The sequence below is a fragment of the Acinonyx jubatus genome, chromosome A1, assembly GCF_027475565.1.
Source record: "Acinonyx jubatus isolate Ajub_Pintada_27869175 chromosome A1, VMU_Ajub_asm_v1.0, whole genome shotgun sequence".
NCBI classification, from domain to species: Eukaryota; Metazoa; Chordata; class Mammalia; order Carnivora; family Felidae; genus Acinonyx; species Acinonyx jubatus.
Window position 1 is genome coordinate 193,845,476 of NC_069380.1, and position 23,813 is coordinate 193,869,288.

At 57.0% G+C, this 23,813-nt stretch overlaps 1 protein-coding gene across 3 annotated transcripts; it reads right to left on the reverse strand.

The window, feature by feature from the left end:
- Positions 1-293: 293 nt before the first annotated feature.
- SLC6A7 (solute carrier family 6 member 7) lies at positions 294-23,676 on the reverse strand. 3 transcript variants are annotated; one of them, XM_053200293.1, is made up of 14 exons: positions 23,488-23,666; positions 13,900-14,083; positions 12,112-12,243; positions 11,696-11,930; positions 11,134-11,272; positions 9,567-9,701; positions 7,970-8,073; positions 7,715-7,839; positions 6,674-6,786; positions 6,293-6,424; positions 5,711-5,810; positions 5,435-5,535; positions 4,721-4,888; positions 294-1,448 (listed from the first exon to the last, which is right to left on the reverse strand). In XM_053200293.1, the coding sequence occupies exons 1-14, from the start codon at positions 23,647-23,649 to the stop codon at positions 1,239-1,241; spliced, it is 2,040 nt and encodes a 679-aa protein (XP_053056268.1). In that variant the 5' UTR covers positions 23,650-23,666; the 3' UTR covers positions 294-1,238. The 3 variants fall into 3 exon arrangements, with proteins under 3 accessions (XP_053056268.1, XP_026932898.1, XP_053056277.1); XM_027077097.2 differs by lacking the exon at positions 23,488-23,666 and adding an exon at positions 19,089-19,720; XM_053200302.1 differs by lacking the exon at positions 6,674-6,786 and having other exon boundaries at positions 23,488-23,676.
- Between the last annotated feature and the right edge of the window lie 137 nt (positions 23,677-23,813).

Here is a 23,813-nt window from a genome sequence, read left to right on the forward strand (position 1 = left end):
GCCCTGGGCTCGCTGGCTCCACCCCCCATGCCTGGGCCCGGGGACCCGCGTCCGGGAGCAGGGGTGGGCAGCATCAGGACCAGACAGCCACGTGTGCGGACCATCTCCAAGCCTCTTAGTTGCCTTGGTCGTCCACAGCCAAGGCCAACTTCCCAGCAGTGCCCGGAGCTGGAGGAGACAGTGAGGGCCGCCAGGGCAGGGAGAAGGGAATGCAGGGACTTTGGGTCCTGACTAAGACCCCTCACTCCCACCTGTCCACTTGTGTCCTCTGTCCTAATCATGCCCAGGGCTCCCTACACCAGAGGGCAGGGGTCCAGTGTGGGAGGCTGCTGGCCCTTTTCTGGGGGGGAGGGGAGCGTGGGGTCCTCCTCCTTTCCCCACCCCACCCCCTCACTCAGGCCACCGCCCCTCTTGCCTGCCCTCCACAGGCCTGCTTCCTCCGCCCTGTCCCCTCGAAGCCACCCTGCACGCTGACCCTGAAAGATATTCTATCGAAAGCACACCCAGATCATGCAAACCCCTGCCCACCCCACGTCCCTCCTCCCCCTCCCCCTCATTCGTCATTCCCACCTGGACCCTGCTGTAACCTGGGAACACTTTGGTGTCTGCCCCGGGGCTCCAGGGGAGGCACGGGGGTTACACGGGGGCCTCCATCCCCTGCCCTCCTCTTCCTCTCTCCCTCCCAACTTGCCCCATCCTCCAGGGCCTTCGGGCCCCACCTCCTTCAGGAAACCTGGTGGGCACATGAGTCCTCAGGGGTCCTTCTCCCACCTGACTTGCTAACCCTTGATGCCTGGGGCCTCGTGGGCCTTGCCATGCCCTGGGCGTCCCTGCCCAGCTCGGATTCTGGCTGTTCGAAGTGTATGGGGAGCCTCCCCTAGAAAAGAGAGGAGTCTGGGCCCTGAACGGAGATGAGAAGATGCTCCCACCTGCCACATGAGAAAGGGAGCTGGTTGGCCAGCAGGCCTGGCGTCCAGTCCCCTCCGCCATGTGACCTTGGGCAAGTCCCTCCTCCCTGGCCTCAGTTCATCCATCTGCGAAATGAGGGCTGAGCTCTGAGTGGGTTTGTGTGCACGCGCGGAGAAGGTAGACGGAGGAGAGGCAGAGGCCACAAGAAAGGACTTGCACGGGGGACCGGCATCACCCGGGGCAACCTCCCACGGCCTCGGGGCCTCTCAGAGCCCCAGAGGGCACAGCTACCCTTTGCGGCCGGGCAGGCTGTCCGCCTGCCTCCTGTCTCACATCATAGACTCCTCCTCCTCAGCGATCTCGCGGTCCACCTCGATGGCAGTGTTCTCGAAGCTGGTGATGCCCCCGTACTTGCGCATGTGCACCATCAGTGGCTTGGGTGACTGGCTCCCCACGAGCGTGGCCACGTACATGCCAGTCCGGTTCTCCTCCAGCGATGGGCCCCAGTCCATGGTCGGTCGGCTGGCCTGCTGGAGCCGCTGCAGCAGAGCAAGGAGAGCTGTGAAAACGGCCGGCGCTCGTGGTGCAGTGCTTCCGGGGGCCGGGCACCGGGCAGAGACCTCACCACGGCACCTGGATCAGTCCGCGCAAGAATCGCAGGGCGCCCGGGCAGTAGCACCTTCCCCAGGGGAGTGAGCCACACGCCTGGATGAGAGTCCTGCTCTGCTGTCACGAGCTGGGTGGCCTTTGGGCATGGAATTTAAGCTTTCCATGCTCTGTTTCCTCCTCTGTAGCTGGGGGATCATGATGCCCTCACGGGCAGGCCCTGAGATGCAGCACTTAGCAGGGTGCCGGGAACAGGGCAAGGCCCAGTAAATGGTGTCTGCTGTGACTGCAATGCAGGAGCCCACTCTGGGTGCCTTCCCCTACAAATGCCGAGTCCTAAGGAGCTGGGCAGTTTGGGAAAGAGCCAGGAAGCAGGAGAACTGAGACAGGACTGTCGCTGACCTTCCAAGGGTCTAACATTTGGCCTCGCTCTGACTCTGATGTCTGACCTTTCCCTCTCAAGCCCCAGTTTCCATGGGAGGAGGGAGGTGACTAAGACAATGACTAAGTCTGGACGTTCCAGGGTTCCTCCCTTTTCCAACTACATTCCCAAAAGCCTTCTGCCTGAGCTGCAGGGAGAAGAGCCCCAGACCCTTGAAGGCAGACGGACAACCAACATCAAGTGGAGCCTTGCTGGGTGCAGATTCAAGGAGGATAACGTGTGCAGTGCCCCTAGCCCGAGGCCTAGCATGGCTCCATACTCAAAGCATGGTGACACTTAACTGTTGTAGAGCACGTCACCCCACTGCTCAGAAACTTGCCAGTGGCTTATCATCTTACTTAGAATGGAACCCAAAGTGCTCACCACGGCCTCCACGTCCTGGCCCCTGCTTGCCTCCCTGACCTCAGCTCCGACCACTCTCCTTCTGCCCTCACCTGCTCTGATCCAGTCTCGCCGACCCCCTTGCTGCCCTCAAACATGCCAGCCCCTCCTGCCTCAGGGCCTTTGCACCGACTGTCCTTCTGCCTGGAATGCTCTCCCCGTCCAAAGCTAGATAGATCACCTTGTCGATTTGGTCAGGTGTCTGTCCCCACACACACCCCCACCCCCCGGGAGGTCTTCCCAGACACCCTGGCCAAAATACCACCTTCCATCATTCTCTATTCCTAAACTTAGGGTTTGTTTTTTGTTTTTGTTTCTGTGTTGGTTTTTTTTTTAGTACTTGCCACTACCTTTATGTATTTGTTTGTTTATTGTCTGTCTCCCACATTAAAATACAAGCTCCCTGAGAGCAAGGACTTAGGTCTGTTCCCAGCTGCACACTAGTGCCTAGATCAAGGCTTCCTGACCTGAGAACTGTGGACGTCTCGGCCTGGAGAGTCCCTGCGTAAGGGCTGTTCTGCACACTGAGGATGGTTAGTAGATCCCTGCCCTCTCCCCACTGGATCCTGGGAGCATCCCCTGTGCACACTGTACTCTTACGACAATCAAAGTGCCTCCAGACATTACCAAATGGCTTCTGAGGGCAAAATCGCCCCCGTGAGAATCCCTGGTGGGGAACAAAACATTCACCATGTTCCAGCCTTACGCTAAATGTGGGCTTCTTCAGTCCTTACAGAGTCCCTGGGAAAGGGGCATTATGACTTTCATCCTCTACTCCCACAGATACTATCTGGAGGTAAAGTTCAGCAAGGTCGGTCACCTTGGCCAAGCTCACACAGTGGTCATCCTGGGGTTTGAACCCAGGCAGTCTGATTCCATCCTAAACTTTTAGAATACTCTGCTTTTCTGCCCCTCACAGTTCTGAAGATGCTGACGAGCCTCTTTTCTTCTCACAGCAACCCTTATGGGTAGGTGTCACTGTCCTCACTTTAAGGAGAGAGAAAGCAAGGTTCAGAGAGGTGTGTTAACTTGCTTAGGGTCATGCAGCTGGCAAAAGGCAGACCTAGGATTCCTCCTAGTGTGTCAGTGCTAGAAGCCCTGGTTTCTGAAGGTGGCACTCCGGACCTGGGCAAGTCCTCTGCAGTGCTGACCCCACAACAACATGGCCCCGCCACCTGGCTGTCTCCTCCTTTCCTTTGCAGACACCCTGGCTGTCACGAAAGGAGACAGGTTTCCTTTAGAGGTACAGGTGGGGCTCCCGAGGTTCAGAGAAAGCAAGGCATTTGCTAGTCACACAGCAGTTGGAGACAGAGCGGTGGCTGGACTCCAGGACTAGCCTGTGGTCTGGGTGGTGCAGTGATTTCTGCAGGGGGAGGGCTCTGAGCCTCTCTCTAGGTGGAGATATGAAGGTGGGGTGGGGGACAGCTGAGGTGCAGTGGAGCTCTATGGGAGGTGGGAGAAGTAGGGAGCTGGCGAGCAGGCTGGGGGTGGTGTATGGAGGGGCACAGGAGGCTCGATTTGTCACCAGTTCCGGTGGTGTAAATATTACCACCAAGGTCAGTTTCAAGTTATCGATGGTTTAACAACTGGCTCACAATATCCCTGAGTATTTAACAATTAGCTCTTATGAACCAGCACTAGCTGGCTCTGTTTGGGGGTCCGTAGGCTCTTCCCAGGCCCTAGTAGCCTCCCTCAGCTCTGCTCACTATGACAGCCTCTTGCCCCCAGAGGACTCCACACCCATGGCGTCAGAAGTCCCGAGAGTGTGATGAGGCTCAGAGAGGGGCAGAACATTGCAGTGGTCACACAGCATCATAGCACACCCACTGGCCCACTCCGCTCTTCTGAGGCCTGCAGATCCCCGTGCCCAGACAGCTTGCATTCTCTGTGCTTTCTAGATCTCTTCACAAAGCCTGGCGTGGGCAGGGCTCCCACCATCAGCCCGTTCTCAGGCCACCCGTGGGCTGCAGCAGGGAGAAGAGTGACAGTCCACCCTCTGGGGTCCCTCAGTGTTGCCTTCTGACTTTGAGTTTCATAGGGAAGCTTTGGGCTGGTGACCGGAGTCTGGGTCCTGACCTCTGCCCGACTCACAGTGGGACCCTGGGCCATTCCTTTGTCCTCTCCCCAACACCCGTGGACACTGGCCAACATCGGTGGTCTCTGGAGTGTGCTCCCCCTCAGAGGCCTTGCGTGGCCCCGGGGGCCACAGGGCAGGACCCGAAGCCCCTTGAGACTGCCTTACCCCAAGCAGGATTCATAGCTCAGGCTATTGGCTGGAAAAGCCTGCAAGGCCCTGGATAAGGTGCTGGTACAGATGTGTTCTGTTCCAGCAGGTGGGCCCGGGGCCGGGCCACGGGTCGGGAAGACCAAGGGCAGACTTACCTCCCAGAGCGAGCCCTCCTCCCGGAGCACGGCCACCAGCATGCCGGCTGGGATCATGAGGCAGGACAGCAGGCCCATCAGGATGCCCAGCAGCTCTGCCCAGGCTGGGAATCTGTAGCTGCCGTACTCTGAGGGCTGGTACTTGACGATGCTGTATACCAGCAGGGCCTGCAGGCGGGGGGCCCAGCATCACAGTGGGCTTTGCACAGGCCCCAGGGCTTGGGGTAGCCCAGGTCTGAACTACCCGAAGGCCTGAGGGAGCCCAGCTTAGAGCCACCCAGTGTCGGAGATAACCTTAGCTGTGCAGAACCTAAGATGGTCCATCCTCGGAGCCTTTGCAAGGCCTGAGACAGCCCAGCTCTGAAGCACCCAATTCCTGAGACAGCCTGTGCCTGAACTGCTTCAATTCCAAGGCCAAGAAAGCACAGACACAAGCAAACACACGAGCCTCAAAGCCCCCGCCCTAAGGCCCCGAGGCCTGAGAATGCCCCACTCATTTTGCCAACCAAATGCAGGGCTAGGGCCAGCCCGGCTACAACAGCTGGGGACATCAAGGGGACGGGAGTAGACCAAGATCCTGGTGCCCACCCACCCCTCAGCCCTGACAGAGGCCCACTCCAGGGCCAGGGCAGCCCTACCAGCCTGAGTGCCCAGGGCGGGGCCCTACTCTCAGCCCCGGGGCCCCAGCCAGCAGCCTTCTTTCCCACCCATTACCAGAAGCGTGGCCGGGGACAGGAACAGCCAGCAGGCCCTGAAGTACAGGCCCGGCTTGAAGCCCAGCATCATGTGGATGTCCCGGCAGAACCTCTGGATGCCTGCACGGGGGAGGGGAGGAGAATGGCCCCACCAGCAGCCCCTCCTCCACCCCAACTGCCCCGACTGGAGACCCTGGCCCTTGGGACCGGGGACCCAGTGCAGGCGGGCTCCAGAGTAGACTCCCACCCTCCCAAGGTGGGGAGCCTCAACGCCGCCTCCCGTGGCCCCTCTCACCATACACCCGGGTGACGGCGAGGCACGTGGTGATCACCACCACCATTAGCCCGAAGCTGGCACTGTAGTCGTCCAGAAGCACCAGCCAGTACATGCCCCCCTGGAACACAAGTCACAGCTCTGGGGTTCCCTCAGCCCGGTCTTGCTCCCTGCTGCGACCCCTTCTCCAGGCAGGAGGTGGGCAGGAAGCAGCCAGGCCAGCGGTGACAGCAAGACGGTAACAGTGGGACGGCCGTCTACCTGCCAAGCCCTTTACACACACCATCCTATCTGAGTCTCACAACAATCCTAGACGTAGACCCCCATCTTATTGGTGGGAAAACAGACTCTGGGAGGGGAAGCCACTTGTCTTGGGGTCATTCAGCCAGAGCAGGAACCAGGCTGGAGGCCAGGTCTTTTATACTTCCAAGCCAGGACTCTGGGTCCTAGACCTAGCTGCCCTCGAGGAGAGTGCCTGGGGTGGGCCAGCTTCCTCCCGAACGGGAACAAGCCGGTAGCCCAGGGAACGATCACAGACATTGCTGCGGGCGCCTGCCCCTGCCTCACCCACCAGCTGCCCACCCACCCCGAAGCACCACTCACGTCGGTGGTGAGGACCAGCCCCATCAGGTACATGGCCACGCAGATGAGCCCCGAGAACACAGCCTTCTTGGGCCGCAGGTAATACGGGAACTCGTCTGTCACAGCTGTCACAATGGTCTCCAGGAAGGCAAACTGGGGGGAGGGGGGAGGAGGGTCAGAATTCTGCCCCCCTCACAGCACACGTGCACAGACACCCCCAGAGGTACACACAGACACATCACACGGATACATCACGCATAGACACAGCACACACAGACGCACACACACACAGTCGCACATCTCACACAAAGACACACATCACACATGGACACACACAGACGCACCCACCTCACAGACACAAACACACACCACAGGGGGCCCGCTGGCACACACGAGGCTCACCTGGCTATCCAAGCCAAGAGTCAGGAGCATGAAGAAGAAAAGGAAGGACCAGAAGGGCGACAGAGGCAGCATGGTCATGGCCTGTGGGTAGACGACAAAGGCCAGGCCGGGGCCTGGGCCAAGGGCACAAAGAGTCAGCAGCCTGGGGCACGGGGCAGGCCCCCCACATGCACACTCAAACACACGTGGTCGCTTACATCCACCGGGCCATACTAGTTCAGCCAAGCCCAGAGACGCACGCTATCTGCACACCTCTAACACTTAACTCCTAGGACGCAGGCCGGTGCATTGTTGGTGCTCAAGAAACATAGATTGATAAAATACATGGATTAACAATGAATGTGTGAGAGGTGCCTCGGTGGCTCAGTCGGTTGGTCATCCGACTCTTGATTTTGGCTCAGGTCAGGATCCCAGGGTCGTGGGATCGAGTCCCACATCGAGCTCCATGCTGACGATGGAGCCTGCTTAAGATTCTCTTCTCTCTCTCTCTCTCTCTCTCTCTCTCCCTCTTTCCCTCTCCCCCGCTCTCTCTCTAAAATAAAAAAAAAAAAAAAATGAGTGCATGAATAAACCCAAGACCCAACATAAAACCTCACTTGCATACACTTACGTATACCATCACTGACACAAACAGTCCCACTAACACACACACTTAGACACGTCCACTGGCACCAGACACTGATTCGCATCCTCATTTGAACCCTCAGTTCACGTGCACACAGACCTCTTGACATAGGAAATGACTCACTTGGACAAACAAGGCAAGTTACTAAGACGTGATCAAACATAAGACACTCTCGCACAGAAATCCATTTATCTCCGGACTCAGGCTGACGCACACCCCCTTTGCACTTGGACACCCAGAGACCGGCAAAGGCACACGCGTTCGTGTGCGCGCAAACCCACACACGCACTGGACAAACCCATCCGCGACCTTGCCGGTCCGCGCTGTGCTCCCTGGCCCAGCCCCAGCCCCAGCGGTGCCCCCCCCCCCCCCCCCGCTCCACCCCCTCACCCACCAGGGCTGGCCGGCCTGCCCACCTGCTTTGGCCACTTGGTCCACAGGCACACCCAGCTCCTGAGACATGTAGCCCAGCACGGAGAAGATGGCGAAGCCAGCCAGGATGCTGGTGATGGCGTTGCCCAGAGTGACGATGAAGGTGTCTCTGCCGGGAGAGGTCCGGGCACAGAAGTCCAGGCCAGAGTGAGCGGGCCCCGCCCTCACCCCAGGAGGCCCGCCCTGGCCAGCCACTCTCCTCCCTGCTCTGGCCTCGAGGGCTCTGAGGCTGCACTGACCTATAGATGTTCTGGTGAAACGTGTTGTAGGAGGCAAAAGTGAGGAGACCCCCGAAGCCCACACCCAGGGAGTAGAAGATCTGAAGAGCAGCTTCGATCCACACCTGTGGCAGGAAAGGGTGCAGATGGAGAGCAAAGAGAAGGGTCTGCACACCGTGGCGTCCAGAGGGCCAAGGAAAGAGGAGGAAGGAGGTGGAGTGAGGGCGAGTCGGCAGGTTCAGGGATGGTGCGGTAAGGAGCCCGGCTCACAAGTGACATGGTCTGGGAGCAAACCCTGTTCCAGCACTTACACTGCAGGACTGGGGAAAGTCCCTTTCCGGGCCTCAGTTTCCCCATCCAGGATCTAGATGATCGCTAAGCTTGGTCCAGTTCTGAAGGAAGTGGCGTCTCACGTAAATTTTCAGTAGATTCATATTGACAATAAGCCCATTGGAACCCCTTTCCCTCCTCCCTGGAGTTGGAGGCACCCGGATTTGATTCTAGCTCCCCACTTTCTAGCTGTATGGCTTAGGCATGCCACAGCTTCTCCCTGAGCCTCGGGCCCCTCCTCTGAAATGAGGGTGGTGGTGAGGACTAATGACCACGTATGTGCAAAGTGTTAAGGTGTGGTCAGGCGGGCATCCGTTAATAAATGAGAAATGTTAAAACTGTCGGTACCATTGTTTCCATAATTACAAATGCCCTCCTTGGGGTGTGGAGTCAGATCTGGGTTGGAATTCTGGCTCTGCCACTCCCTAGCCCTGTGACCTTAAGCTTATCACTCTTTTGGGCCTCAGTTTCTTCATCTGTAAAATGGATGAATAATGTCTTCCCTTTTTTTTACATTTCTTTTTTAAGTTTTATTTATTTTGAGAGAGAGAGAGAGAGCACACACGTGCTCGCACGGTGGGGGGGCAGACAGAGATAATCCCAAGGAGGCCCCACACTGTCAGCGGGCACCATGAGTGCAGAGCCCAACACGGGGCTTGAACTCAGGAACCAGATCATGACCTGAGCCAAAATCAAGAGTCAGACGCTTAATGGACTAAGCCACCCAGGTGCCCCTTAAGGTTTATATATTTTTTTAGGACTCTACATCAAATGTGGGGCTCAAACTCATGGCCCCAAGATCAAAAGTCGTACGCTCCTCTGACTGAGCCAGCCACGTGCCCCAGAATAATGTCTACTTCACAGGATGGTGAAGAATAATAAGTGAAAGAGACACACAGTGTTGAGCACAGAGCCGAGCCCAGGGTCTGGTAGCAGGGGCCCATCACATGGAGGATTCCTACCCCCTTCTTTTTTTTTTTTTTTTTTAACGTTTTATTTATTATTGAGAGACAGAGAGAGACGGAGCATGAGCATGAGCATGGGAGGGGCAGAGAGAGGGGGAGACACAGAATCCGAAGCAGGCTCCAGGCTCCGAGGTGTCAGCACAGAGCCCAACGCGGGGCTCGAACTCGCAAACCGCGAGGTCATGACCTGAGCCCAAGTCAGATGCTTAACCGACTGAGCCACCCAGGTGCCCCCCCACCTTCTTTTCCCCAGGGGCGCCCTCTTTCTCTTCCCTGGCTCAGGCCTGACCCCTCCCTCTATGCGCCAGCCCCGAGGGCCTCACCTTGGAAGACAACAGATGGTGGAACTGAGGGGTGAGATAGAACTGGATGCCCTTCCAGGCCCCTGGGAGGGTGACTCCTCGGACCAGCAGCATGAGCAGGATGAGGTAGGGGAACGTGGCCGTGAAATATACCACCTGAGGCAGGATAAGTGGGGAGGGAAGGCAGGGGTGACCTTCCTTCCACCCTGCTCCTTTTCCAGAAGTCCCCATTTTACCCAACTCGCCTTCCCCAATCTTTGGGTAGGCCAAGATGAGAAGAGCCATCATTCATGATGCTTTTCTTTCGTTCCCTGCGCCCCTCCCTCCACACATGGATCCCTCAGCAAAGTCCTGTCGCTGCTTCCCAAGGAGTCCCTGACCCACTCACTTTCTCCAGCTCTGGAGTGCCCTGGTCCAGGCTGCCTTCGCCCCCTTGCCCGGAAGCCTTGCCTTGCAGGGGTTATGAGAGTTTCCCCTCCGATGCGTCCACCCCCCGTGCCCCTAGCCCAGGAAAGCCCACCTTGCGTGGTCAGCAGCCACTGCACATTCCCAAACTCCCCTCCATCCTGTCTCCACCTGTTCCCAAACCTCCAGCCACTTTCTCAGCAAACGCCAGGTCTCAAGCTCGTCACTGTCCTGACTTGCACCATGATTGTTTCTCCCCTCTTTCTCATTGGTTTCTACCCTACCTTTCTAGTCTTTCTTTTGGTTCTGTTCCTCGTGGGCGACACTTCCCAGCACTTTGCACAGGGACAAGTTCTAATTTATAAATGAGTGAATAAACCACTCAGAAGGTTTCCAAGTCTTTCTAAAACAGCTTCATGGTCCTTCCCACCCTTCATAACCTCAAGTGGGCATCCGTGGCTTTGTCTGCCTCGCATCCATCTGGCCTCTTTCAGACACCAGTCACCTGACTTTTCCTAGCTGGGACTGACCCCATTCCCAGCTCCAGAGGTGGGCACCTGACCAGACCCAGCCAAGCAGAGCACCCCACCCTCCTGGCCACAGTGATCGGTTCAGGGATGGGAACATGACCCAGCCTACACAGTGAGACCCAGTTCTAGGGTTTTTGAGAACTGGAGCAAGGGAGAACCTTTCACCAAGCAGGTAAGATACAAAGCACTCCTGAGAGACCAAGAGAACCACATTCCTGATAACATCCTTTGAACCCCTAGACCCAGCTATACCTGAAGCACACCCTCTGGACTTTCCAATCGAGTGTGACAACTGGGTTCTGGTCAGTTACCTCTGACTCATACACCCACCTTCCAAACATTCAACAAACACATGCGGACGGAGCCTCTTCAAAGTGCCAAGCACTGGGTCAGGATGCAAGCTTGAGTAACAGATCAGTCCTGTCCCTGGCAAGTTTCTAGCCACTGCCCACCCTTACCGCCACATCTTTCTTCCTCCCCCTTCCCAATCCCTAGCCCCCCCCCACCCCCCCCACCCCCCGCCCCTGCCCCTGAACTTTTTCCCAGTAGGAAGTCTATTCATCCTCTCAGGCTCTGTCCATGCCCTGCCTCCTCCGGGAAGTCCTCACACCTCCCAGCCCCTCAGGCCTCTAGGGCCTCCCAGAAGGCCCTACCTTGCCCGAAGACTTCACACCTTTGAGGATACAGAGGAACACGATGACCCAGGCAAGCAGCAGGCAGAGGCAGAGGTTCCAGCGGATCTCCCCAGGACTGCCAATGCCCCGGCTGCCTTGGATGTGGAGAACGTAGCGGCTGTGGGGGATGGAGATTTGAGAGTCCTCTGGTCACCCTGCCACACGCCACACACGCGGGGCAAAGCCGCGGCCAGCAAGGTTCCTATCACTGTTGTCACCAGCATCAAGATTGTCCGCCAGCATTTACTCAGCATGATTATCCAACAGGCTGGATGGCACAATCGTACCTTCTTTCCCTTAATACTCACAGTGACCCTCAGAAATATATGACCAGACCCACGTCAAAGGCAGAGCATCAGAAGCCAAATATATGGGGTAAGGTTGCACAGCTGGTCACTGAAGAGCTGGGATTAGAACCGGGGTCCACCTAACACCAGCACCGGCACTCGGCCTTCCAGGTGCACGCCGAGCCCCTGGGGGACGCCGGCCCATCCTCGCCCCCTCCCTGCTGCCGGCGCCTAGGGGCCCGCGGCGGCCTGACCTCCAGTACTCCTCGCTGGGGCTGACGGTGCTGGTGAGGTTGAGGGGCAGGGCTCCATTGCCATCCTTGGAGCCTCTGTGCTCAAGGCAGAGGTCTGTGTTCCACCAGTTGCCACAGTGTTCCCAGGGCAGGTTGCTGGTGAGGGAGGCGAAGAGGTAGAAGAGGACGTAGGCGATGATCATGTTGTAGTAGATGGCCACCAGGCCTACGATGAGCAGCATGGCCGCGCCGGCACCTGGGGGTGGGGGAGTGGGGGCTGCCCTCAGGTCGAGGCCTCCTGCAGGCCAGGCTGTGTGGCCTCCGGAAGCCATCCCCTCTCTGAGCTTCATTCCCCTGTCTGCCTAGAGGTTGGGGGAAGGGGGCAGCCTCCCTGCCTCCCCCAGGCCCGGGCCCCTCCTGGGACGATGACGCCTCACCTTTGAAGAGGGGGCTGATTTTCCAGACGGCCAGGGGTCCCAGGCTGGAGAACTGGCCCAGAGAGAGCTCGAGGAAGAAGAGGGGGATGCCACAGATGGCCAGCATGAGGAAGTAGGGCACGAGGAAGGCACCTGCGAGGAGGAAGGAGGTTGGGGAAGGTCTCGGGTGGGTCAGCTCCCCTAAAGCCCAGCTCCGGCCCCGCCCCTGCCCTGATGGCAGACACCTGCGACCCCACGGAGCGCTTCTCGTGCGGACTGGGACTGTCCTTTTATACCAGCTCACTGAGAGCCAAGGGGGCTGGTGGGGATCTCCCCACCTCTGCAGCCCCAGGGCCCAGAGGAGGGCTGGGCCTCGAGCAAACACTGAGTGAGTGAATGAATAAAGGAGTGAATTCCCTGCCGGAGAAGAGTGCAAACGCCTCAGTATGGAAATGAATGAACACCCTGCAGAATCTGGCCCCGATCTGCCACGCCCCCTTAGATGCTTGTGGCTGCCACGGGCCATCCCGTGTGCCCAGTATCCCTCCCCATTTGCTTCTCATACCGGTAGCTGTCTCCTTTAGAGAACTGCCCACCACTATAGGGCTCTGGGAGGACTGTCACTTACAACAGCCACCCCACCGCACCCCCTCAGATGTATTTATCCCAAGCCAAGCCAGTTCAAGACCTTCCCTGCGGTCCTATATGGATTCACTCAGAGAGAACAGTTCTGAGGATAAAGTCATTCCAGAGTTGTCTGTGCCCCCCCACCCCCCAGCCCAACCTCAAGGAGGGAGCCTGTCCCAGCAGAAAATGAGGTGAGCACCCAGAGAGAAACAGAATCAGGAACCAGGGAAAGGGAGAGCCAGCAGAACTGGGGCCATTATCGAGTTCTAGAGCATCAGAGGCCAGCTACAGTCCCACACTTCCTGGTCACAGCAATTCATCTCTTCCTTTCCTCATCTACTCCTATTTGGATTTCTGTCGCTCTGCCAATAGGTGTTTCTTCAATGAGTTTGGCAGAAATGGGAAGGAGGCTTCGAGGGCGGGTGGGAGCACGCTGGCTCTTGAGAAGGCAGAATGGAAGGTGGAATGTTGGGTCGGCCACCAGATGACCTTGGACAAGGAACCTGGCCTCTCCAAGCCTTGGCCGTCAGATCAGGACAATGGTGCCGCCCAGGAGGGTTGTCGTCAGGGTTAAGTGAGAATACCAAGCCCGGGGCCTGGCAGATGGTGAGTGTTCAACCCCAGCTACTGTTAATGAGACATCGAACAGTCACTTGATGGCGAAGCAGGGACGGCGGAGGATTTGTTGAAGATGGGGGAGACTTCACGTATGCAGTCTGAATGGAAGGAAGCAGGACAGGAGGGCGGATCGAAGATTTGAGAGTGAGAATGACTGATGGAGTGAGGTCCTGGCGGGGGTGGGGGAGAAGGGGGGGATGGGAGAACTTTGAAAGCACAGTGATCGCTGAGAGGCAGATAGAGGCTGCTCTCAAGAAGTGGAGGAAGCCTCTCTGCCCATCTCTTGGGGTCCGGGAAGAGCCAAGGCCTTGGGGGAGAGCCGAACAGGTATCCGCACTGGGCATGAGGGAGACAGAGGAGGGGATGAGTGATGAAAAAAGACAAGGCAGAGGGAGCTCGCTTCTCCCAGCCCCGTTCAAAGCCCCAGTTCAAAGAACTGAACTGCTTTCATTTCTGCTCAAGGTCGCAGGGGAGATGGTGGCCAAGGCCACTTAAAACCTCACTCCACCCCCAGCCGTGGCCCACTAGCCTAGACACCCCTCAGGCAGGCCCTCGGGCCCCTACCTCCTCCGTTGGTGTAGGCTCGGTAGGGGAAGCGCCAGACATTCCCCAGGCCCACGCAGTAGCCGATGCAGGACAGCAGGAAGTCCAGTTTGCCTGTCCAGTTCCCCCGGTCCGCGGCAAAGTCCACATCCAGGTCCACGTCCCCCTGGTCACTGGGGGTCATCAGTAGGTCTGGGGTAATGGGCTGCCAGTAGGAGAGACCAAAGGGGTGAGGCAGAAAGGTGAGGCCAGGGTAGCACTGTGATGCCTCCGCCCCCCCTAAACAAAAATAAGAATATAAAATCAAACAGGGCTAAATGCAAAGATACTCTCCTGCTTGGGAAAATCAACCGCTCTTGCCTGGGCTCACGTGGTCCTACGCAGGAGCGTCTCTGGGTTGCAGGGAACTACAAACGTATGAGGCCAGCAGGATGGCTCAAGCACTGAGAGCTACCTGGGTCTCAGTTTGGTTAGCACAGAGGTCAGATGAAGGGATGGTCCTATGTGGATGACGATGCGACAACGATCTTAATGACAGTTACCCTGGACTGAGCTCTTACTACGCGCTCCGCGCACTCAACGTTTCACCTGATTTCATTCTCAAAATAACGCTACGAGCTGAGTAAGTACTGGTCTAAGCGCTGCTTCACTCATGAGGAACATCGAGGCTCACGGAGGTGTCATGATTTTATGCGACGGGCTGGTGGAGAGCTGGGTCTCGGGCCCAGAGCTTCCTGACACTGGAGCCCGTGTCTTCAACTGCTGGTGCTGGCCTTTTTTTAAAAAAACCGTTTTTAAATGTTTATTTATTTTTGAGAGAGAATTAAATTTCTTAAAAAAATGTTTATTTATTTTTGAGAGAGAAAGAGAGTCAGAGTGCAAGCGGGAGAGGCAGACAGAATCCAAAGCAGGCTCCAGGCTCCGAGCTGTCAGCCCAGAGCCCCATGCGGAGCTCGAACCCACAAATGGTGAGATCATGAGCTGAGCTGAAGTCGGATGCTTAATCGATGGAGCCACCCAGGTGCCCGTGGTGCTGGCCTTTTGTTACTCTATCCTGGGCACCACATTTTAAGAAAGACATAGGTTGGAGCCTGTCCACTGGGCAGGTGGCCAGACAGGACGGTGTTCAGGAGAAGTAGTCACAGGAGGACAGGGGAGAAGTAGGGGCCCTTAGCATAGAAAGAAGAGGCCTTGGAGGGAACACGGGTTCCCCTGAGGGAGGAATTGAATTCATTCTCTAGTGGCTCAGGGAGGCCTATGGAGTGCTGTGAATCTTAGTTCACGAGCAGAAAGAGGCTACTGAGTTCTGGTCTATCTCAGAAAGTCACAATCTTCCTGTCATTACAGGAGAGATACGTGCACAGAGGGGAACGGAAACCAGCGGTCCCTAAGATCCCTTCCTGCAATTTAAGGAGGGTGGGGAAGTGCACTGGGCATTCTCCCTTCAGACTGGGGCTGGGAAATGGAGGTCCTCCTCCAGCCGCTTAGAATGCTGGCCCTGGGGGTGAGTTAGCCTGTAGGGGAGCCCAAAGATATCAGGATAACTATCTACAATTCAGAGAGCAGTCCCCAAAGTGTCTCCTGGAATGGGTCAGAAGAAAGGGACAGCCACACCCTTCCTGCTTGCCTCTGAAATTCAGACCCTTGGCAGAGAAGAATGGAGCTGCAAAGAAGGCCGATTATCAAATCTCATGGTTTTGAGAGAGGAGAAAGGACGCCCTGTTTCCTGCTCAGCAGTGGTTATAGGAAAACAGTGATATCTCTGGACTGGGAGTCAGGAGACTACAATTCTAGTCCCAGGTCGGTGCCACTTCACAGTGTGACTTTAGGAAAGAGTTTTCTGAGCCTTGTTTCCCCATTTAGACACAGAAGGCATTGAATAAATCAGTGTTTCCAAAAACACATCCCTTTGGATGTTCACAGGTGCTCAGCGGCAAAAAGGATTCTTGAGGCAAAGGAGTTTCGGGAGGGATCGTCTGGGTGGCTCAGTTGCTTAAGCATCGGACCCTTGGTTTCGGGTCAGGTCATGATCTCATGGTTTGTGAGTCTGAGCCCCGAGTTGGGCTCTACGCTGACATGGCTGACAACGTAGAGCCTGCTTCGGATTCTCTCTCTGCCCTCCCCCCGCTCCTGCTCCCCCCACTCCCCAGGCCTGTGTGCACACACTCTCTCTCAAAATAAATAAGTAAACTTAAAAAAAAAAAAAGAAGAAGAAGTTTGGGAAACACTGGGTTAACATAAAGCAAAAGTTTTCTTTACTGCAAGACTTGTCAGATCCTTTAATGGACCAATACCCACTGCAATTCTCCAAATAGGGGCTAGAACAGACAGTATTCTGCAATTCTATTTAAGAAAAGGGTTTTAAGAAGCTAGCATGCTGAGCTTTATGCAGAGAAGTGTAGGTCTATCTATTAGTCTTCTGGTTCTAATGGTCTGTGAGGGAGGCTTCACCAGAGGCACTTACAGTGGTTGAAGACCAGATCAGGTCCTAGTACAGGGACTCAGTAATCAGTTATTGATGAGATACTTCCCCCGCCCCCCTCAAATTCCCCTTCCCGGCACCAGCCAAGTAGGTATCTACACACAAACTGGGTGGTGACAGAGGAGGCTTTGCAGGGATAAAGACGGGGAAGGGAGAGTGCAGGTGTCACAGGACTGGAGGTGTCTGGCTGGCTGCGGTGACAGGGGTGGGGCAATGGGTTCAGGTGGCAGAACGGGGGTAACAGTACTGAGGTGACTCTCAGTGACAGTGGCGACCATAGTAATGATCCTGCCTGAGGCTGGCTGTTGGCCAGAGGGCCAGCGGCAGCAAGGACAGCCTGGCATAATTATGGGTGATGGTGATAATGAGGAAGAGCGTGAAAAAGCCCTTTCCAGTAACTGGGCTTGCGGTGATCTCAGACATGCTGGGCTGAGGGTAGCAGTGGCCCCCAGACTGATCTGAAACTCACCCCTGCCCTCTGATGCCCCTTTCCACAAGGTCCCTCCCCAGCTGGGTGGGTACTAGCTCTCTGGAATCACTCCCTGCCAGGCGAGCTCCAGGAGGTATGGAGGAGCAGCTAGTTAACATTGGCCCATGAAATGGGGTAGTGTGACAGGCCAGTCACCCTGTGACCACCCCCCAACCCTGTTCAGGCCAGCTGGCAGGAGGGCCCAGTAATGAGGTTCCTCTGATCTCTCCTGAGAAGCTGCTGCCCTTTCTCTGCTCACAGAGCAGTCCCGGCTCTCTGTTTCCATGGTGACAAGAGTTCCAAGAGCAGGATGCTGCCAGCTCTTCTGTCCCCCACCTCCTCCGATCAGAGGGAAGCCTGCTCCTGTTCCAGGGACAGGAGATTGGGTCCTCCAAAGATGAGCCAATCTCAAGACCACCTGGAGCCCCCAACCCCACCATGGATGAATCCCAGGAGGCTGGCACAAAGAGGATGGGACTGGCTGGGAGACAAGTGACCAAATCAATGGGGCAGGGTTGGAAGCTTAATGAGTCGCTTCACACTTCCGCCTGTGTGTGAAGCTCCCACCCCCGGTCCCCCCCCCCCCCCGCCGCCTATCCGGAGTCACGCAGAAACAGAATCGTGGGTTTGCCAGACCTGCACCCCCTCTTTTAAGAACCAACAGATGTAGGTCACTAGCAGCAGCAGGGGCCGGAAGAGGTTAGCCTGCCCCAAGCCAAGGCTCTCACACCTTCTTCAGGATGCGAGAGACAATAGAAATGTGGAGTCCAACTTCATCATTGTGCAGATGAAGACACTGAGTTTCAGGGAGGGAAACAGACAAGCCCAAGGTCAAACAGCAAGTTAAGGGCAGACTAAGACCTGAACCCACCCTCCCTGACTTTCAGCCCAGTGCTCGTCTCTGAACACCGCTGTTCCTTTGCTGATACCTGGCATTCCTCACTCCCTGCCCCATTCACCTTGAGACCCAAGGAGGGGACACAGAGGCCAGGCGGCCCCACCCCTGCCCTGTTGGTCCTAGGCTACTCAGCCCATCTTTAGGAAAGCAGCTAGCTGCATCTCCCACATCTGTTTTTGCCTTGTCTATAAAGTGGGGCTAGAGAGACCTAGCCCCCAGAATTTTGGAGGATTACATGAGATAAGGCTTTACAGACTATGGCTATTTACATACTGTGTGGTCTGGTGGCAGTGGAGAGGGAGGAAAGGAAAGGAGAGAGAGTAGGAGAATGGAAAAGAACGGAGGGCAGGGCCCAAGAAGACCCAAGACACACACCGATGGCCCCAGATGCAGGGGCAGAGAGCGTGAATTAGCAGGGGGGGGGGGGCAATAACACCAGCCCCTGTGAGTTCTCTCTCATAACTACACCTACCGGCCCGGTGGGGTCACCACATCCCCCAGCCCCCACCCCCCACTCTTAAGCCCAAAGCGAGAAAACTTGACCCAACAACACAGGCTCCTCAGGCCGGGAGGTCTGACCCCACAGAAGGAGGTGGGAAGGGGCTTAGGTCCCGGCCCAGGGCTCCAAGAACACAGATTTGCCCACCTCTCTCATGCCAGCCTCCACCCCACCCCCGTATCCCTTGGGTCTCCCGTTTCCTCCCTCCCTGCCTTCGCCTCCTGCCAGCCCTGCAGTGGGGCAGCCTGGGGTCTTAGCAGGGAAGCTAAAGCCGGTGGGGAAGAAGCAGGTGGTGGGTCCCCGCAGGGCAAAAGCGCGGGCAGGAAAGATAGCGTCCCCCTGCTGGCTCTCCGCCGCTGCTTCAGGGTAGAGCGCACCCGATGAGGACCAGGGCGGCTCCCCGCCCCCCACCCCTGTAATTAGTCCAGCTCAAGGCTGGCCCTCGGCTATTCTTACATCCCCAACCCCAATCAGCCCCCGGAGGAAACAGGCGGGGGGCTGGAGAGGGGCGGGCGCCTGGCCCCAGCCGCCCTACCCCACGCCTCCTGGGGTTTCAGACACCTGTTCGAAGGACTCGGCCCAACGAACCTCGGTCCCCTCACACACATCCCGACCCCCAGATGGGGAAGGCCGTGTTGCCAACCCTCCTCCCAACCGCATCCCCCCCACCCCCTGCCCCAGCAGACAGCGACCCCGCCCCTCCTTGCCATCTAGCTCAGCCCGGACTCCCCCAGAACCTCGCAATGGTCCAGGCGCCCTCCCCGACCCTCCCGGGGCCTGGACGGGGGGCGGGCCTCTCTCTGCACTCCGCCTTCAGGTGTGCCCCCGCCCCCATGTGCGCCCCCTCGTCCTCGTGCCCTACCTTGCGATGGTGAGCTCCCTGGAGCTTCTTCATCTTGGAGGGCGGCTTACCGGGGCTTCCCGGCTTGCCTTCCCCTGAGAGCAGAGAGCGAGCGAGGGAGCCAGAGATCGCGCAGCCGGCCGGCCGCCGCGACTTTGCCCCGGCGGCTCCCGCGCACCGGCTGGGGGGGCGCGGGCTCGGGCGCAGGCGCTGCCGTCTGTCGGCTGCGGGAGTGGGGCGTGGGGCGTGGGGCGTGGGGCGTGGGGCGCGCGCGCCGGGCGCCGCGAACGCCCTGCCTCTCCCTGCGCAGCGCCCCGGGCTGGGGAGGGGAGCACGGCTGCGCCCGCGTAGCCACCCAGACAGACGGCTGACGGACGGACAGCCGGGGGGATGCGCGCGCCCCCGCACGCAGAGCTGCGGATTGGAGGGGCCCGAGCGCGGGAGGAGGGGGGGTCCGAGACGGAAACCCTCGGAGGTCCGGAGGCCTCGGGCCACCGTCTCCTGCGTGACCTTGGGCAGGTAACTGCCCTCTCTGGGCCTTCCTTTCCCCAGTTGGGCAGTGAGAGGCAGGCCACGTGCACGGACACTAACAGCGGGGCTCTAGGTTCCAGCGATCCAGGCAGCGCCTCCTCTTTGCTGTGTGACCTTGCCCGCATTCCTTAAGCGTGCTGTGCTGCCTCTTCATCTGGAGAATGGGGTTAAGAATCTGCCCTCCCTTACAATGATGCGAGGAACCCAGGGAGGTTGTGCATAGAAAACAGGTAGCACCGGGCCTGGCACATAGCAGGGGCTCAGCTGGCGTTTATCGACTGACTAGAGGTTGCCCGCTTCTGCCAAGAAAAGGACACAGCAGCCATTAATCAGATATTTTTCAGTCGCCCACGGTATTTATTGTGCCAGATCCTGGGCTAGGTCCTATTGTCTCAACACAGGGACCCGGAGAGACAGATGGTGCTATCCCTATTTTACAGATGAAGAAACTGAAGCAGAGAGGTTGAGTCAAGGTCACAGAGCTAGTGAGTGACCCCAGTGACGGAGTCAGGCCTCATGGACCTTCTGGGCTGGTGGAGGTCTTGAACATGTCTCCTTTCCCTGGGAGAGGTTTGGGCAAGAAGAGACAGGGCAAGCGTCGCCGTGTTGTTGTCATGGCCTGTGACTTAGATCATGAGCACCTGGGTTTCTCCCACCAGCAGTATGACCTCAGGACTGTTAGAATTTCACATCTCTAAGATGAGCCATCAGCCACCCCGTGCTCGACTGACCTCTCGGAGCAGCGTGAGGGTCCGTGTGAGCCTGTGACTAGGATAGGAAATTATTAGCTAGAGCATTCATGTTCTTTCATCTATGGGCATGAACTGGTATAAGCTAGTCGACCCAGCGTATGCATTGCAAATCATGCCCCTTTCACTCAGAGGTGTCTCAGTTCAGACACTAAATCATAGCGTTGCCCTACCATCAGCCAGCATGGGGAGGTCTTTGGGGAGAGTGAGGATAAGGGTCTGCTGCCTCTCATACCCCCGGAGTCTGGAAGGGGCAAGAAGGGCTTACACTGAAGTGTGCTTTGGGAAAGGGGCTGGCGGGTTCTGGGCACACCTGCTCACCCAGAGGCCCTTTTCTTTAAGTCCGGCCTCAAGGGCAGGCCAGGGGCTCTCCAGATACAGGAGGAAGGAGCCCTTTGGGCCTGAATGTGAAGGGAAGGAACACTTATTGAACCCTACTGTGTTCGTTTGATGAAGGCTTATATCTAATATCTAATTTGTAATTCTTTCCAACAGCTTGGGAAGACAGGTTTGTGCGTCCCCATTTTGCACCTGAGGAACCTGTCTCAGAGGAGTGAAGTCATATGCCCAAGGCCACACAGAGCACTGAATCTCTGGGCTTTGGAGAGAAGCCAAGAGGGCAAAAGCCAGCAGCTCCTGACTCCAGGAAGGCCCAGGCGGGACCCACTCCCCCCTCCCCCAGGGACTGTCACCTCTTCTCTTACAGGACAGGCTCCGGCTTTGCTGAACAACCCCCTCCCATTGGTACGTGGGTTTCATCGGATCCTACGGAAGGTCCGGAGAACCACAGGAAGAGGGAATAGAGGGGAGGCATTGGCTTCTTTGGGAAGCCCCACCACAGCCCTTGTTGGAAAAGTCTGGTCTTCATCAAACAAACAAACAAAATCCCAACATCTTCTAGAAGATATTGTCCACATAAGTCAGTCTGCCCACTGAACCCTCAGTCACCCTCAGAACACCAAGCGTGTTTGATGTCCCCTGCAGCCGCTGTCACCTCTCCCCTCTCCCAGAGGAAGTTTGGTTACTACTTGGCAGAAAGACAGCACTTAGGAATCCCAACCAGTAAATAATCTCTCTTTCCCTCTTCCCGCCTCTCTCTCTCTCTCTCTCTCTCTCTCATTTCTCCTGGTCTCACATCAAACCAGAAGTCTAATGGAGATGTGTGCTGATTTAAGGAAAGTGTTAGATGAAAATGTACTTCCTTTTATTATATACGGAGATATTTTTAAATGCATATAAATAAACATTTTTAATTTGCTGAAACGTTCAGACTGTATCACTGTAGAGCATGTGTTTTGTTACACCAGCGAGTGGCGACTGTAAAAAATGAGGAATCAGGCTGCTGGTCCATCTGGTATGATTCAGAGAAAGTGGCTCTGGTGCGGCCGTGCTGGGACAGGATTGCCCTCCACAGCCGCCCTCCCCTAGGCCTGCTGTGCTCCCAGGTTCTGCATCCCATTGGTGGGGCACCTCATCCACCAGGAGCCAGGCTGGTTTCCTCGGACAGATCCCCATCACAATCCGTTACACGTGCGTGTGCACACACATACCCTGGGGAGCAGGAGACCCTTTCTATTCCTAGAGCTGGGCTGAGTCCTCCCCTAGAGTGGAGCTGTGGCCCTCTCTGCTCTGCCCACACTGATCTCTTGGCAGTCGATAGGATAGCTCTACAGACTGAAGTTCTCAGCGGGGCATTAGGGGTCTGCAGATGAAATTGCATGCAAAACATAGTGCTGATGGGCATGCTTCTGATTTGCTGGAGGCCATGACCAGGCCATGGGCCTTTGAGGGGCAGGCCAAGCCATATCTGATGTTTGTCTGGAGCCCCAGTCTCCAGCCACCAGCGCCTGCCCCCCAGGGGGAACGGGGACATAAAATTGCTATATACAAAACAGAAGTGACAGCAGCTCCTCACGAGAGGAAAGCTAGAATACCTCTTAGCACTGGGCTGGCTTCTGGGTCCGACAGGACAGGAGGGGTCCCTTTCTTTTTTACAAAATTTTTTTTAACGTTTATTTATTTTTGAGACAGAGAGAGACAGAGCATGAACGGGGGAGGGTCAGAGAGAGGGAGACACAGAATCTGAAACAGGCTCCAGGCTCTGAGCTGTCAGCACAGAGCCCGATGCGGGACTCGAACTCACGGACTGCGAGATCATGACCTGAGCCGAAGTCGGCCGCTTAACCGACTGAGCCACCCAGGTGCCCCAGGAGGGGTCCCTTTGTTGAGCCACAACACCCCAGGCTCTGGGGGGACCCTCTGAGTGATAGGGAACTCATTACCTCACAAGGCAGCCCATGACACTGCTTGAAAGTCCCTTTAGATAAAGGTTTCCTCTTTTCTGGAGGTTGACAGGTGATCAACCTCACTTGTGGGCCCAACCTAGCCCCCTGACCTTCCACGTGGGCCCCACCTGCCGCTCACCCAGCCTGCCAGGCCCGGCCACCGCCCTCCCGTCAGACAGAGGTTTTCCTGTGGCTGGGGACAGGCTTGCCCTGCCTCAGATCTTCCACACCACCATCTGTCCTCAGCCTTGGGGTGGTGGGGACATTAGGCGGGCCCGCCAGCATCTCACAGTAGGACACAACAGCCCTGTAAGCAGGTGGCTAAAAAACAGCACCTACCCTGTGCTAAATTCTGGATAGGTCAAAGTATTTCATTTCCATTTGACAAACGAGGAGGCTGAGGCTCAGAGAAGCTAAGTTAAGTTGTCTGAAGTCTCAGAGCTTGGAGGTAGTCAAGCCGGAGGCCAGGCCATGTGACAAAACGTGCCGTGAACACCGAGTTACAGCTGAAGCATGGCCCTCCAGCTCACAGCACCCCCACACTCCAGAGTGTGTGGTGCTCCCTGGGGTGCTAGCAGGGGCTGGTAGGGGGCTCCTGGGTAGCAAAGCATGGAGAATGCTGGATTAAAGAAAAGTCAAGGGGTTTCTTTGCTGCAGGACATATCAGAGCCTTCGTTTTGTTTACGTACCACTCTCGCCCCCAGAAGGGTTGAGTCTGCGGGACTTGCCAAACTTACTTGACCTGAGCCACTTCTTAAATGAGGCCCAGAGAGGAGATGCAGTTACCCCAGGGTCACACAGCAAATATTTGTGAAGGTCAGAATCCACGCGCTGCCAACCACACCTGCCACCAACCTTCCTCCTCTGCTCTTGGAAGCATAGTCCTTTCCCTGGTACTGCCTTGTTCCCAGGCCTTAGATGCCCACCATCTTCGGGGAAGCTGTGCTGTCTCCCAGGCCACCAGCAGGAGGAGGGGGAAGTGCCTGCTGCTCCCAGGGGCTTGTGTGGGGACTGCATTCACCTTGTGCATTGCTGTCACGTGCCCCAGGAGCAAAGGGCAGGCAGGCAGGCTGCACACACTTTTTATGGCTGGGCCACATCCCAGAACGGTAAACAGGGGCAGGCAGCTGGCACCAGAGGCTTCTCAGGAGCGAAGGCCCCAGACTTCTGCCCGCCCCTGG

Excerpts from the sequence above, each read along its gene's own strand:
- SLC6A7 (XM_053200293.1), bottom strand. The coding sequence starts at position 23,649 with ATGCAGTCCCCACACAAGCCCCTGGGAGCAGCAGGCACTTCCCCCTCC. Across the intron at positions 14,084-23,487 it reads TCCAAGAGCAGAGGAGGAAG|CCCATTACCCCAGACCTACT; the intron begins GTTGGTGGCAGG and ends TCCTACTGGCAG. Across the intron at positions 5,811-6,292 it reads GGCTGGTCCTCACCACCGAC|GGGGGCATGTACTGGCTGGT; the intron begins GTGAGTGGTGCT and ends CTTGTGTTCCAG.